This window comes from Onychostruthus taczanowskii, unplaced genomic scaffold, assembly GCF_017590055.1.
Source record: "Onychostruthus taczanowskii isolate IOZ18803 unplaced genomic scaffold, ASM1759005v1 scaffold56, whole genome shotgun sequence".
NCBI lineage: Eukaryota > Metazoa > Chordata > Aves > Passeriformes > Passeridae > Onychostruthus > Onychostruthus taczanowskii.
This window is the reverse complement of record NW_024503235.1, coordinates 806649-818404: the sequence shown is the minus strand read 5'-3', so window position 1 is coordinate 818404 and position 11756 is coordinate 806649. Positions and strand designations below refer to the sequence as shown.

At 49.1% G+C, this 11756-nt stretch overlaps 1 protein-coding gene and 1 long non-coding RNA gene across 2 annotated transcripts in view; one reads left to right on the top strand and one right to left on the bottom strand.

Annotated features, from left to right (window-relative positions):
* Positions 1–418: 418 nt before the first annotated feature.
* Positions 419–8232, top strand: RCAN3 (RCAN family member 3). The gene is made up of 5 exons (XM_041417454.1): positions 419–583; positions 3698–3937; positions 4396–4569; positions 5052–5223; positions 6154–8232. Exons 2-5 carry the CDS (start codon positions 3743–3745, stop codon positions 6360–6362), a joined length of 750 nt encoding a protein of 249 aa, XP_041273388.1. The 5' UTR covers positions 419–583; positions 3698–3742; the 3' UTR covers positions 6363–8232.
* LOC121342801 overlaps positions 1749–11756 on the bottom strand; it is a 21376-nt gene continuing 11368 nt past the window's right edge. The window contains exon 3 of the long non-coding RNA XR_005953608.1: positions 1749–1849. This is a non-coding gene — a long non-coding RNA (uncharacterized LOC121342801). The remainder of the gene's footprint in view (positions 1850–11756) is intronic.

Below are 11756 nucleotides of genomic sequence, written 5' to 3'. Positions count from 1 at the left end.
CCTGGCCAGCCGCTCCTCGCGGCCCAGCGGGCGGTGTGCTCCCATGGCTGGCTCAGTGCCGTGTAAACACGGCCCAAAGCGTCCCCGGAGCGCTTTTGGGGCTCCCCTGAGACGTCCCGGGGGAGGCGGCGGCGGGGCCGGGACCGCGCGGCCCCTGAGGGGACCGGACCCGCCGCGACCCCTCAGCGCGGCCGGGGCATGCGCAGAGCCCCGACTCCCTCCCGCCTCTCCATTCCCGCTCCGTCTCCCTTTCCCTCATCCCTCCCTTTCTCCTCCCCTCCTTTCCCTCTCTCCATCCGGGTCACCGACCCCCCTCACGCACCCCTCAGCTCCCGGGCACGGGGGGGGGGGGGGGGGGCAGGCCGAGCCCCCCCCCCCCCCCCCCCCGGCAGGGGGCGGGGGGGGGGGGGGGGGGGGACGGACACGCACGCGCAGGCGCGTTCCCGCCGCCCCCCCGCCCCGGGACCCGCGGGCGCTGCGCGCTCCCGGTGCCTATCACGGACACCCGCGGGCGCTGCGCGCTCCCGCCGCCCCACACGGACACTGCGCGTCCCCGCCGCCCCTCAGGCAGAGCCGTCCGCAGGTGAGCTGAGCCCCGGCACCGCCGCAGCCGCCGCCGGGCCGGGCCGTGCCGCGGGTGCGGGTGGGGAAGTTGTTTTCATCCTCTCTCAGGGCGGAGATGGAACGTTTGGGGTTTTGAATTAAAGAATATCCGCCGCCGAGGCTCCGGGCCCCGCCCCGGGTTTGTCCCGCCGCGCTGAGCCAGGGCAGCTCCGTGGGCTCTGCGGGATCAGCCGCAGCGTTTGGAATCGTGGAATGGTTCGGGTGGGAAGGATGAAATCCCAGCCAGTGGCAGCCCTGCCGTGGCAGGGACACCTTCCACTGTCCCAGGTGCTCCCAGCCCTGTCCAGCCTGGCCTGGGCACTGCCAGGGATGCAGGGGCAGCCCCAGCTGCTCTGGGCATCCCCACCCGCCCACGGGAGGATTTTCTCCTGTGCTCCTGTCAGAGCAGATTTAACTGCTCCTGTGGAAATTCCACGCCGTTCCTTGAGCGGTGGGATGTGACTGGGAATGAGCTGCTGCTCCAGAGGATGCCAAGGAAAACTCCCCGGTGCTGCCCGTGCCGGTGAAGAGCTACAGCTCCCCACGGCAGGAGCTGCTTTGCTTTCATTTCACATGATTTTTAGCCTTCTGTGGACTTGGGGAGTTTGTTTATAAGCATTTCTCTGTCAGCTGGTGTTTAAACGATAAGCAGGTGTTAATGCTCAGAGAAAGGATTTAGTGAAAGGTCTGACTGACCCCAGTGGCTTTAGTTCTTGGGATCCCTGAAATTGTGCTGTTTAATCTGAAATATGCGAGGGAGTGAGTGATCCAACAGTTTGCTAATGAGTATTGCAATGAAATTGCTTATAATTCTATTGCTGTTAATTCTGTGATAAGAATAAGCCGATTGTAATAAATAACTTAGGTTTGCATATCATATTCACATCAAACAATTTGTGAATAGGAATCTCTCACCTTTCCAAGGAGATAAGTGAAGAAATTCCCTTTTTCCTGAAGCAGAGCAGTTTGGCTGTTGCACTGATAAGCACATTCCTGTACCTGTCAAGTTTGGAGTGTCCTTCTTCTGATTTTGATGCTTTCTAATAATTGCACAGTAAATAGTTCTACCCAGTCTGTTCAAATATCACTTCTCACAGGGCTGTTACTCACTGTACTTCTTAATTAATATTCATACCTGAGTCTCACCTGTCTCATCCTGATGTCAGGGGGCTGTTGGAGATGCTCATCTTGCTCAGTAATCAGGTGTTTTGAATTGATTTGGGTGAAGGAATGAAAAATCAGTTATCTGAGAAAGGAAATAGAATTAACCATGAGGTTTATGATTAAAAACAAGAGAACCATGATGCAATCTTAATTAAAAAAGAAAGAAATTCAAAATAATTGCAGTATCTTCTATAGCCCAGTGTTGTCTGCAGAAGAACTCTGTGTCACTGCTTCCCTGACTTTGTTTTTCAGTGAGGCTCAGACAGCCCCAACTTGACCAAATCTCGAGTTCTCTGTGTGTTCCTCACTCCCTGTTTGATTCACCATTCATCCAAGTATTTCAGTTTACTTTCCCAACTCTCCTTTTTCTCTGCCTGTGTTGCTCTGTCCTTGTTGGGTGAAGGAATGAAAAATCAGTTATCTGAGAAAGGAAATAGAATTAACCATGAGGTTTATGATTAAAAACAACAGAACCATGATGAAATCTTAATTAAAAAAGAAAGAAATTCAAAATAATTGCAGTATCTTCTATAGCCCAGTGTTGTCTGCAGAAGAACTCTGTGTCACTGCTTCCCTGACTTTGTTTTTCAGTGAGGCTCAGACAGCCCCAACTTGACCAAATCTCGAGTTCTCTGTGTGTTCCTCACTCCCTGTTTGATTCACCATTCATCCAAGTATTTCAGTTTACTTTCCCAACTCTCCTTTTTCTCTGCCAGTGTTGCTCTGTCCTTGCTGGGGGTCCCCCCATCCTCTGGGCTGTCAGAAAAGCAGGTGCTGGAGCAGTGTTTGTGGGCTGGGTGGTTTGATCCCTCAGGAATGTGGGACCAAAACCAGGCCAAGGCTGGAATGTTGCTCCCAGTCCACGAGAGCTTGGCTGGGTGTGTGTGTGTGTCCTGGTGCTGTTTGGATGAGCCCAGACCTCCTCAGAGCCAGATGGTGCCTTTTGTTTTCACCATGTTGGCGCATTTTTGTTCCTTTTCTCTTCCCTCCTTGCATGAATCAGCAAGCACAAGAACTGAGGTTTCCACCAGCTGCCTGTTCTCCCAAATTTCCATCCTTCCTGCCACGCTGGGCAGAGATCCCCATGGGTTTGGGATGGTGTGACTGGGGCAGCCACTGTCATTAACCCAGTTAATCCCCCCTCATTATGCAAATATTCAAATGAGATCATTGCCAATGAAACATCATATATTTACTACCTCCTTTTAGTGTTGTGTCACAAATCATCACCCTCCAAATGCAGATCTGGTGCAATTAACCTGTTTTTCTCTCAGCTAAGAGCAGTGTGATAACCTCAAGAGTTTTGCAGTGTGGCAGGTCCACTCCAGTAAAATCTTTTCTGTTGTATAAAAAATACTCTCCCTGATGTTTTTTATTTAGTCTCTTGCTTATTTGCATTTTTTTGTCTTCCTTGATGTGTCTACTCCTGTAAGTACTCCTACCTATGGGAAAGGTGTAGGAAAAGGACATTTCCTGCCATCAGGAGATTTTAGGTTTTGGACAAGCTTTGGAGAGGGCATTTAACTTTGTCCATGTGCTCTCATTGATGAAATAAAGTTATTTTTTCAGCTACCAGAGGACTGCTCTGATTACCCAGGAAATGGTTTTAATTATTAAACAAGAAATTGTTGCTCACTGTAAAGCGTGTCATGGAGAAAAGCTTCTAGAACAGTGCTGTCATTTTGGATTCCTGTCAGAGTAAAGGGAGGAGAAATTGCATTTTCTTGATGGGGTGACTTTATCTTCCCTGGGATGGAGCAGCAGAGTCCTCCCTCCCTCCATCCTCAGCAGGGGGAGGTGGTGCTGCTGATTCGTGGGGGACAGAACAAACTCCTTGCTGATTCCTGTTCTTTGTGGAATGATCTGCCTGTAACAGTGGGGCAGGAAGCTGTGCTATCCTCACGTTTGGGTTTGGGTTTTTGGCTGGCAGGGCCCTGCTGGAAGCTGGCACCTGAGGAGCTGCTGGGGGGGAAGGATGCTCAGGGATTCCGTGAAGTCCTGGAGCGACAGCCAGTCAGACCTGTACAGCAGCGACCAGGAGGAGGAGGAGCAGATGATTTTTGGAGAAAATGAAGAGGATTTGGAAGAGATGATGGATTTCAGTGACTTGCCTACCTCACTCTTTGCTTGCAGTGTTCACGAGGCTGTGTTCGAGGTGCAGGAGGAGAAGGTAAGGGGGAAGGAGTGTGAGGTGTTCTCGGTGTTCCATTGAACGTTTTTGTCTGGATTTTCAGTGTATTAAGGCACATTGTAATTGAGGGGAAAAAAATCTGTAAATGAGGTCTCTTGTGGATTAGAGAGCTGGTAAATTAATTGAATTTCATAATTGAAAGTTATTAATTGGATTTCAGAACCATGAAATCGATTTTCATGACAATGCAGTGCAGCTGCACCACTGAGCAGCTCTCGCTAGGTGGCACTTGGTGTATTCAGAGTTTTTGGGCTCATTCACATCAGTTTGCTCTCGGGATTCAGATGCAACCAGTGAGACAAAGCTGTGCTGCCCTGAGTGTGGATTTACAAGCAGGGAGGGAGGTGTGGAATGTGCAGGCTGAGGTGATTTGGGCTGAGAGGAGAGTAAAGGAAAATATCTTTTCACGGAGTGAGAATGTTTGTGCTTCTCTCCAGGAAAGGTTTGAAGCACTTTTCACAGTCTATGATGAGCAGGTGACATTCCAGCAGTTCAAGAGCTTCAGGAGGGTGAGGATAAACTTCAGCAACCCCGAGGCAGCAGCACGAGCTCGGATAGAGCTGCACGAGACCGAGTTCAGCGGCAAGAAGCTGAAGCTCTACTTTGCACAGGTACAGTGGGACACAGAGACCTTGTACCTCTGTCCTTGTTCCCTTATTCCTCCTTTGCCCATGAGCTTCATTCCGGGGAAATATCTGAAATCATTTCATGGTTCTACACTGAGCTGTGTCAAAATTTTAGGGCACAGTTTTGTTTTTCGTCTTCAGCTGAGATTGGTTGGGACAATCTCTATGCAGTGACCAAACCACCTTCCCCAGACACACAGAGGGGCTGAAACAAAATAAGTGGATCCCAAATTCTCCTTCTAAGAGATGCTTTGTGCCTGTTGCATTGGCACAGGTCCCACAGCAGCCCCTGCACAGGCTCTGAGCTGCAGCAGCTCCCTGAGGTGCTGTACAAAGAGCTGAACCCGTTTTGTTTTTTAAAGCCAGGCTGAATTAAGTGCAGGACATGGATGTGCATGAGTGGGGAAATAAACCAAGCACCAAGGGAATTAATATTGGTGCTGTCTGTCTCCTGGCTTTGCCTGCAGGTGCAGGTGTCCAGTGAAATTGGGGACAAGTCCTACCTCCTTCCTCCACAACCTGTGAAGCAGTTCCTGATTTCCCCTCCTGCCTCTCCCCCAGTGGGGTGGAAACAGAGTGAAGATGCAACTCCTCTGATCAATTATGACCTGCTCTGTGCTGTCTCCAAGCTGGGGCCAGGTAGGGACATACCTGCTTTTGTTTGGTATTTCCCTCCAAAAGTGGTTATTGAGGGAGTTTTTCTACTTGTCCTTCTATGTGAGAACAAACTGAGTCTCTTTTATGTGATGTTTCTTAATTGAATTAAATGATCCATCACTTTCTTTACTTTTTAACTGATTGAAAGTGTAGCACAGGACTGGACTGTGAGGGAGTGGCTCCATCACACCTATCTATTGAATTCTGTCAGAGCCTCAGGATTGAGGAAAAACAGAGCAATGAGAAGTTCAGTCTCTTGCAGATGAGCAGCTCCAGCCATTAAGAATGTCTGGATGCCAATATGGACTTTTTGGGTTTAATCATCAACTCTTTCTAAGCCTTCTTGGGAAATGTGGTGTTTGCTTTCTGTGAAAAGCAGGAAATGGGGAGGCTTGATGTGCTCAAATGCTTTTAGTTTACAAATGTCTTAGAAATGTACAGCACAAATGATGTCACTCAGAAATGTGTTTGCTGCTCATGCTCTGACGTTTTCCTGGGAGTTTTTTACATCCTTCCTTTCCTCTAAATGTCAATTAAAAGATTGGCTGTATTTAAAGTGTGCTGTAACTGCTACAGGGACTGTTTTAAGGCACTTCAGAGGTTTGGTGAAGAGTGGAGGCTGAGCACATTAAAGATGGGGAGGGTTTGGTGAAGAGTGGAGGCTGAGCACATTAAAGATGGGGAGGGTTTGGTGAAGAGTGGAGGCTGAGCACATTAAAGATGGGATGGGTTTGGTGAAGAGTGGAGGCTGAGCACATTAAAGATGGGGTGGGTTTGGTGAAGAGTGGAGGCTGAGCACATTAAAGATGGGGAGGGAGTGATTCCTTGTATTGTTGAAGTTGTGAAGGGGTTTTTGAGCTAAGTGCTTTTCCTGGGGGTGTTTTTAACCTTCCTCTTGCCGGCTGCTCCCAGGGGAGAAGTACGAGCTGCACGCAGGGACTGACTCCACCCCCAGCGTGGTTGTGCACGTGTGTGAGAGCGAGACGGAGGAGGAGGAGGAGATCAAGAACCCCAAGCAGAAGATCCTGCAGACGCGGCGCCCAGACCCGCCCCCCACCATCCTGAGTGACTCCAAAGCCTTCGAGTGTGCCCTGGAGGTGGGGGGGACAATGCCCTGCTAGAGCTGAGCTGCTCCACGTGGTACCAACTCCAGGCACCCGGCGAGTCCATGTGTTGCTGTCTGTGCTGCTGCTATAGGTCACAACAGATCTGACTTGTAGTTGTCTCTCATGTTCAAGATTTTGGATGCCAATGCTCTGAAAAGCACTTTAATTTTAGGGACTAGTCCCCCCTGAGTGTAGCAAATCCACCTGACTTGAAATAGTGACAATTAGGGAGTCTGGCTGTGTTTTGGTTTTTTAAGATGTCACCCTTTGCTCTCTGTTGTACAGTGTGATGTTCCAAGTGCTGAATAATCTCCTCCTGTCACGAGTGGGTTCCAGCAAGTTCCTTGTACAGCAGTTAAAAGCTGATCTGTCCAACAGCTTCCAGTTAATCTAGTGTTAAACACAAGTGAAATGCACTCTCTATGCTCAGATTCCTTGCCAGCTGAGGTGAGGTTAACCTTTGCTTTTCTCAGAAATACCAGCTGTATGTTTGTAGTTTGACATGAGGCACAAATACACTGAGGAGCTGAATTCAGGGGTTGGTGACTGCAGGGAGGAGAACACCAGAGGAGGAACCTGAGTCCATCACCAACACTCCTGCTCTGGGGTCTGGGGTGGTGCCCTGACCCCTAATTAGGAGTTAATGACAGTGGTAGAGTGAAATATGGATCCAGCGGTTGAGTGTGCTGTGTCTGATCCTCTCTGACAATCTGGGGATGTTTATTCCTCTCCAGTCCTTGGGACAGCCTCCACCTCTGAATAAATCCAGTGACTGTTAGGTCCTGGCAGGAGCTAAAACATCCAAGGGTTAATTGTTAACTTCTCCAATGTGTTTTGTATTTTCAAAGACAATCAGTTGCCTGGCTTAGCCAGTTTTTATGCAGTTTCAGCCCTTGTTTGCTGTTTTTCATGAAAACTTTTTCTGTGTGGCCTCCTGTGTGTCTGACAGAGCATCTGCTGCTTCTGAGACCAGGATGCATCTTTTAGAATACAGATCTTTGATTTTGTGATCTTGTGTTAAGTGTTTTAGTAGGAGGAAAATATGCCTTGGTATAACAACACCTGCTCCTGTGCTTTTATGCTATTTTATAGCCAAACTTTTTTAGTCTAGACAGATTCTTCTTTTTTTCTATTTAAAAAGATAAAATTATTTGTGAACAAACCAGGCTGCTGATGTTCCTATGTAGAAATCTTTCTGAAATTCAGATTTTTCAGGTTCATTTCAGTGTGTTTCAGTTGTACCTGATGTGCTTCTTGAACTTTCAGAAGTGTTTTCACTTGACTGACAGCAAGGGGAAAAGGAATGGGCAGGGATTCTCATGGATGTGGAGGTTTTAGCTTTGTTTTAGCTCAGGATCCCTCCTGCCACCAGCTTCCAACTGGTATTCTGCAGGCAGGTGCTCCAGAGACAGGAATAGGACAGAGTAAAAAGGCAGGGAAATGGGGTTTGTCCATCTATCACAGGTGTGATATTTATGTATCTCTTCAGGTATTGAAATCACTCCAAGCCCAGCTTCACTGTCTCACTGTTCCATGGAATTAAAACAAAGGTAAAAAACCCAACAAAAACCTGTGTTATCCAGCAGGCTTATGGATTTTTGAAATTCCAGAAGTCTGGGTTGGATTCTCTGTGGTGTTTCTGTTTTTTTCAATGATTTCATTTCTACCCCAGTGTAGAAGTTGCTGTAAGTAGGAGTAAATGGAAAACCTTCAGAAACAGATTTATAAGGAGAATCCAGTGTGATGTTGTTGATGTATAAATGTGTAAAATGTGGAACAACATTCCAGCACTTTCCATTGTGTAAAGACACTTCAAATAAACAATGCAGTGCCATTCACACTTGGGATTTGGGCTGTGTTCCATGCTGCACAAGGTGGATATTGAGATCTGTGATGGTGGTGTCTGCTTCAGTGTTCTCATGGGCAGGTGGGATGGGGACTCCATGTCCCAGGAGCTGGGGAGGGCAGGGACCCACAGGAGGGATTTGGGATCCCTGAGACCACTCTGGGTGGGTAGGAGGAGCCAAACAGAGGCTTCAAAGCTTTAATGAAGCCATTGATCAGTACCAGAAGTGATTCTGCTCCACTCCAGGGTGACAGCCTGCCTTGGGAAATGAAGCTGGAGTTTGCTTTCTTCCTCATGCCATGATTCAGTGCCCCCCACCAGGACCTGTTTCTCCTAATCACTGACCTGCTGGTGAGGGCTATTTTTAGCAGCAAGCTTGCACAGAGGCACCAACTCAGCTCTTTCTGAGCTTGCACTTTGTATAAATAAATACCCCAAATTCCTTTAAAACGTCCTCCTTGAGCAGCAGCTGAAACATGTGGTGTTTCTTTGTGCTCTGCAGTTATGGGAGTACTTTGGTTTTCTATGGGAGTACTTTGGTTTTCTAACAGTGTGGTGTTTCTTTGTGCTCTGCAGTTATGGGAGTACTTTGGTTTTATTACATCTGAGAACCTGTGATTGCAGCTCCTCATTCTGCCTTGTCTCCTGGAAAGACCCTGTGCACAAAATTCCAACTGCTTCATTTATTCCCTGAAAGGTTTAATTTCCATTTTTGTCTGGGTTTGGATTAGGGATACTTTTGAACCCAGAACAGAGGGCTGGTCTGTGAATCTTACTGGGTTTTGTTTATTTGCTCCACTCTCAGTGTAAAACTCACTAGGAGAGATTCCTGGTGTGGAAAGAGACCCCAACCAAGCTTCATCCCCTTGGAGAAAATGCAGAGCAAGATAAAAGACTTCTCCTCCTGCAGGTACTGACCCTGAGATGTGAGTGAGTGTGACACAGGGCTGTCCCTGCCACCACTCACTGTTCCAGGGAGGGTCACAGGGTCTGATTGCTCCATAAAACAAGAGCAGGGCCTAGAAAGTAGAAAACACTGTGTTTTAGATGTTACCTAATGTGTTAAAATCCTGCTCTGAACCAAGCTCTGTACTGTAACACTTTGGCATGCTCAGGCTTGTAGAGGGAATGTTTGATTTCCCTGGTGAAGGGAACATATTCCAACCATCAGCAGCATTTCAACCATTGGGGTGAGGCAGTGGGAAAGACATTCTGGCAGTCTGGTTAGCTCTTACATAAAACATAAAAATAACCAATTCCTGTCCTCTGTGGCTCTGTGTTGGGATCACAGACACAGGACAGGGATTGGGAGGGCAGCCAGGCTGAGCTGTGCCCTCCTGCTGGGACAGTCACCTCAGCTCCCTCCATCCCTCCCAGGGGGTCTGGTAATCATTTCTGAGGCTGTGGGTGCATGGAGATCACCAAGGGCCTGATTTCACAATTCAGTTCCAAGCTCCATCATAATGAATTTTTAGCTGTTTTTGATATCTGCTGTGATATCTGTTTCCTCTTTGTTCTCACTGAGACACTCCAGCTCTGCTGTGCCCTGCCAGGGGCAGGCAAACTGCAGATTAACCAGCAGAGCTGCTGCTCCAGGAGGAGCCCAAACCTGCTCCATGGTAAATTCAGTGAGACTCCACACCTTGTAAGGCTGTGTCACTTCCTAGGGCTTGGTAATGCTGTAGTAAGCCTGGAGTTAATTCAGAGTTATGTTTTGTCCTTTGATGTCCATTGGCTTCATCAGGATTTTTATGGAGCATCCCAAAGTCTCCTTTGGTCCTCCCTTAATGGGGGAAGCTCAGGCCTGGTGCCTGCAAGCTGGGTCACTGATGGTGACAGCAGAGCTTTATAGCAACAGTGTATAAACTTTATTTATCCATTATGCAAATGTATTTATACATTTAACAGTGTATAAACCTGGTGTGTGGCTCTAGCTCATAGTAAAGGGCTACAAATTTAGGACCTGGTGAGGGACAGACCCTTGGGAAAGTCCCACCTTCCCTCTCTGCTGTCACAGAGGCTTTGGGAACTCACATTTGCTTTTACTTGTGCTGCCCAACAGTCACAGGGGCTGCTGCCTCCCTTCCTGTGCTACTTAAATGGAGTTATTAATTATTTTTATTAACTTACATTCATACCTCTTCCCAATTATGGTTGCTGACTGTTGAAAGAAGCCCCTTCTGCTCCCCAGAGATACAGCCCAGGGAAGGTTTGTGGCTGGAAAACCACTCCTGTTCCCAGGAGAGCCTCGTGCTCCTGCTTGTTTATGCAGGATGGGACAGTCATCCTAAGGAAATCAATCAAGGGAAATGTATTCCCTTGGAAAGATGATTGGTGAGTAATCCCTGCTGGGATTTCAGTCTCTGGTTTGAAGGAGCTGCATGGGCTTCAGTGGGATTGAGGTGGAAGTGACTAATGTGGGTCTTTGTAGCTTTTTTGTACGAAAAATCTGCTAAATAATCGGGATTTCAGTCTCTGGTTTGAAGGAGCTGCATGGGCTTCAGTGGGATTGAGGTGGAAGTGACTAATGTGGGTCTTTGTAGCTGTACGAAAAATTTGCTAAATAATCAGATCTGGAAACTCTGATTTCTGGTGAAAAAGCTTCTGTGGTTATGTTCTGTGGGTTCTCTGTGGAAATCAGCCTATGGTGGACACCAAAGTGAAGCATGAGCTGTGTTAAGGGCACAAATGTTTCTGGAGGAGGAAAAGGAGAGCTGCAAGGTAACAAGAACCTCCTTTTTCAGCCCAACTGGACTCTGGTCTTCCCAAGAAATCCACTGGAAATGTTTATGGACCATCAGGACCCCCCTGCTGCTGCCTTCCATATGGAGGTGGGAGTCTGTAAGGAGCAGGTTTTCTCCTGTTTCAGGTTGCATTAGAAGGGAGGTGGGTCATGTGGCTCTGGCTGAAATGGAGAATGGGGGGAAACATCTGCACAGCAGCTCGACCACCCTAAACCACAAATGGAGCCTGAAAGAGGGCTGTGGCTTGTTCTTGTCGTTTTCTGGCTTCCCATGGGAACAGCATCAGGCCCAGGCAGGGGACAGATCCCCTTCTAAAATGTGATGTCCACAGGAAAAATCCAGACAGGGACTGTGGTCACACTTCTCTGCAGGATAAAGCCAACAGGTTAAAGGCGATGATTCCTTTCCAGTCTGATCCTTTTGATTCCACTGATGAGTGGACAAAAACCACTCGTTCCCTTTGGGCTGGATGTGCTTGGGGTCTCCCGAAGTGCCTGGGAGACCTTTGGGCATCGAAGAGCCGCAGAAACCGGGGCTGTTCCCAAAGTTTGGCAACTCTCGCTGTGAGACGGGGGCGTTATCCCAGACTCCTCCATCCCCCCAGCCGCTGCCCGGCGGGGTCGGGGCGCCCTCAGCCCCGCACGGGCCCGGGGAGGCGGCGCCGGGGGCCGGGCCGGGCTGGGCGGCCCCGGGGAGGCACCTGCGGCGGCGGGGCTGTGCCGGGGCTCCGGGGGTCGGGGCGCCCCCAGCCCCGCCCGGGCCGGGGGGGGGGGCGCCGGGGGCCGGGCCGGGCTGGGCGGCCCCGGGGAGGCACCTGCG

Coding starts and splice junctions, on each gene's coding strand:
- RCAN3 (XM_041417454.1), top strand. CDS start 3,743: ATGCTCAGGGATTCCGTGAAGTCCTGGAGCGACAGCCAGTCAGACCTG. Junction 3,938..4,395: donor TCGAGGTGCAGGAGGAGAAG/GTAAGGGGGAAG, acceptor GCTTCTCTCCAG/GAAAGGTTTGAAGCACTTTT. Junction 5,224..6,153: donor TGTCTCCAAGCTGGGGCCAG/GTAGGGACATAC, acceptor GGCTGCTCCCAG/GGGAGAAGTACGAGCTGCAC.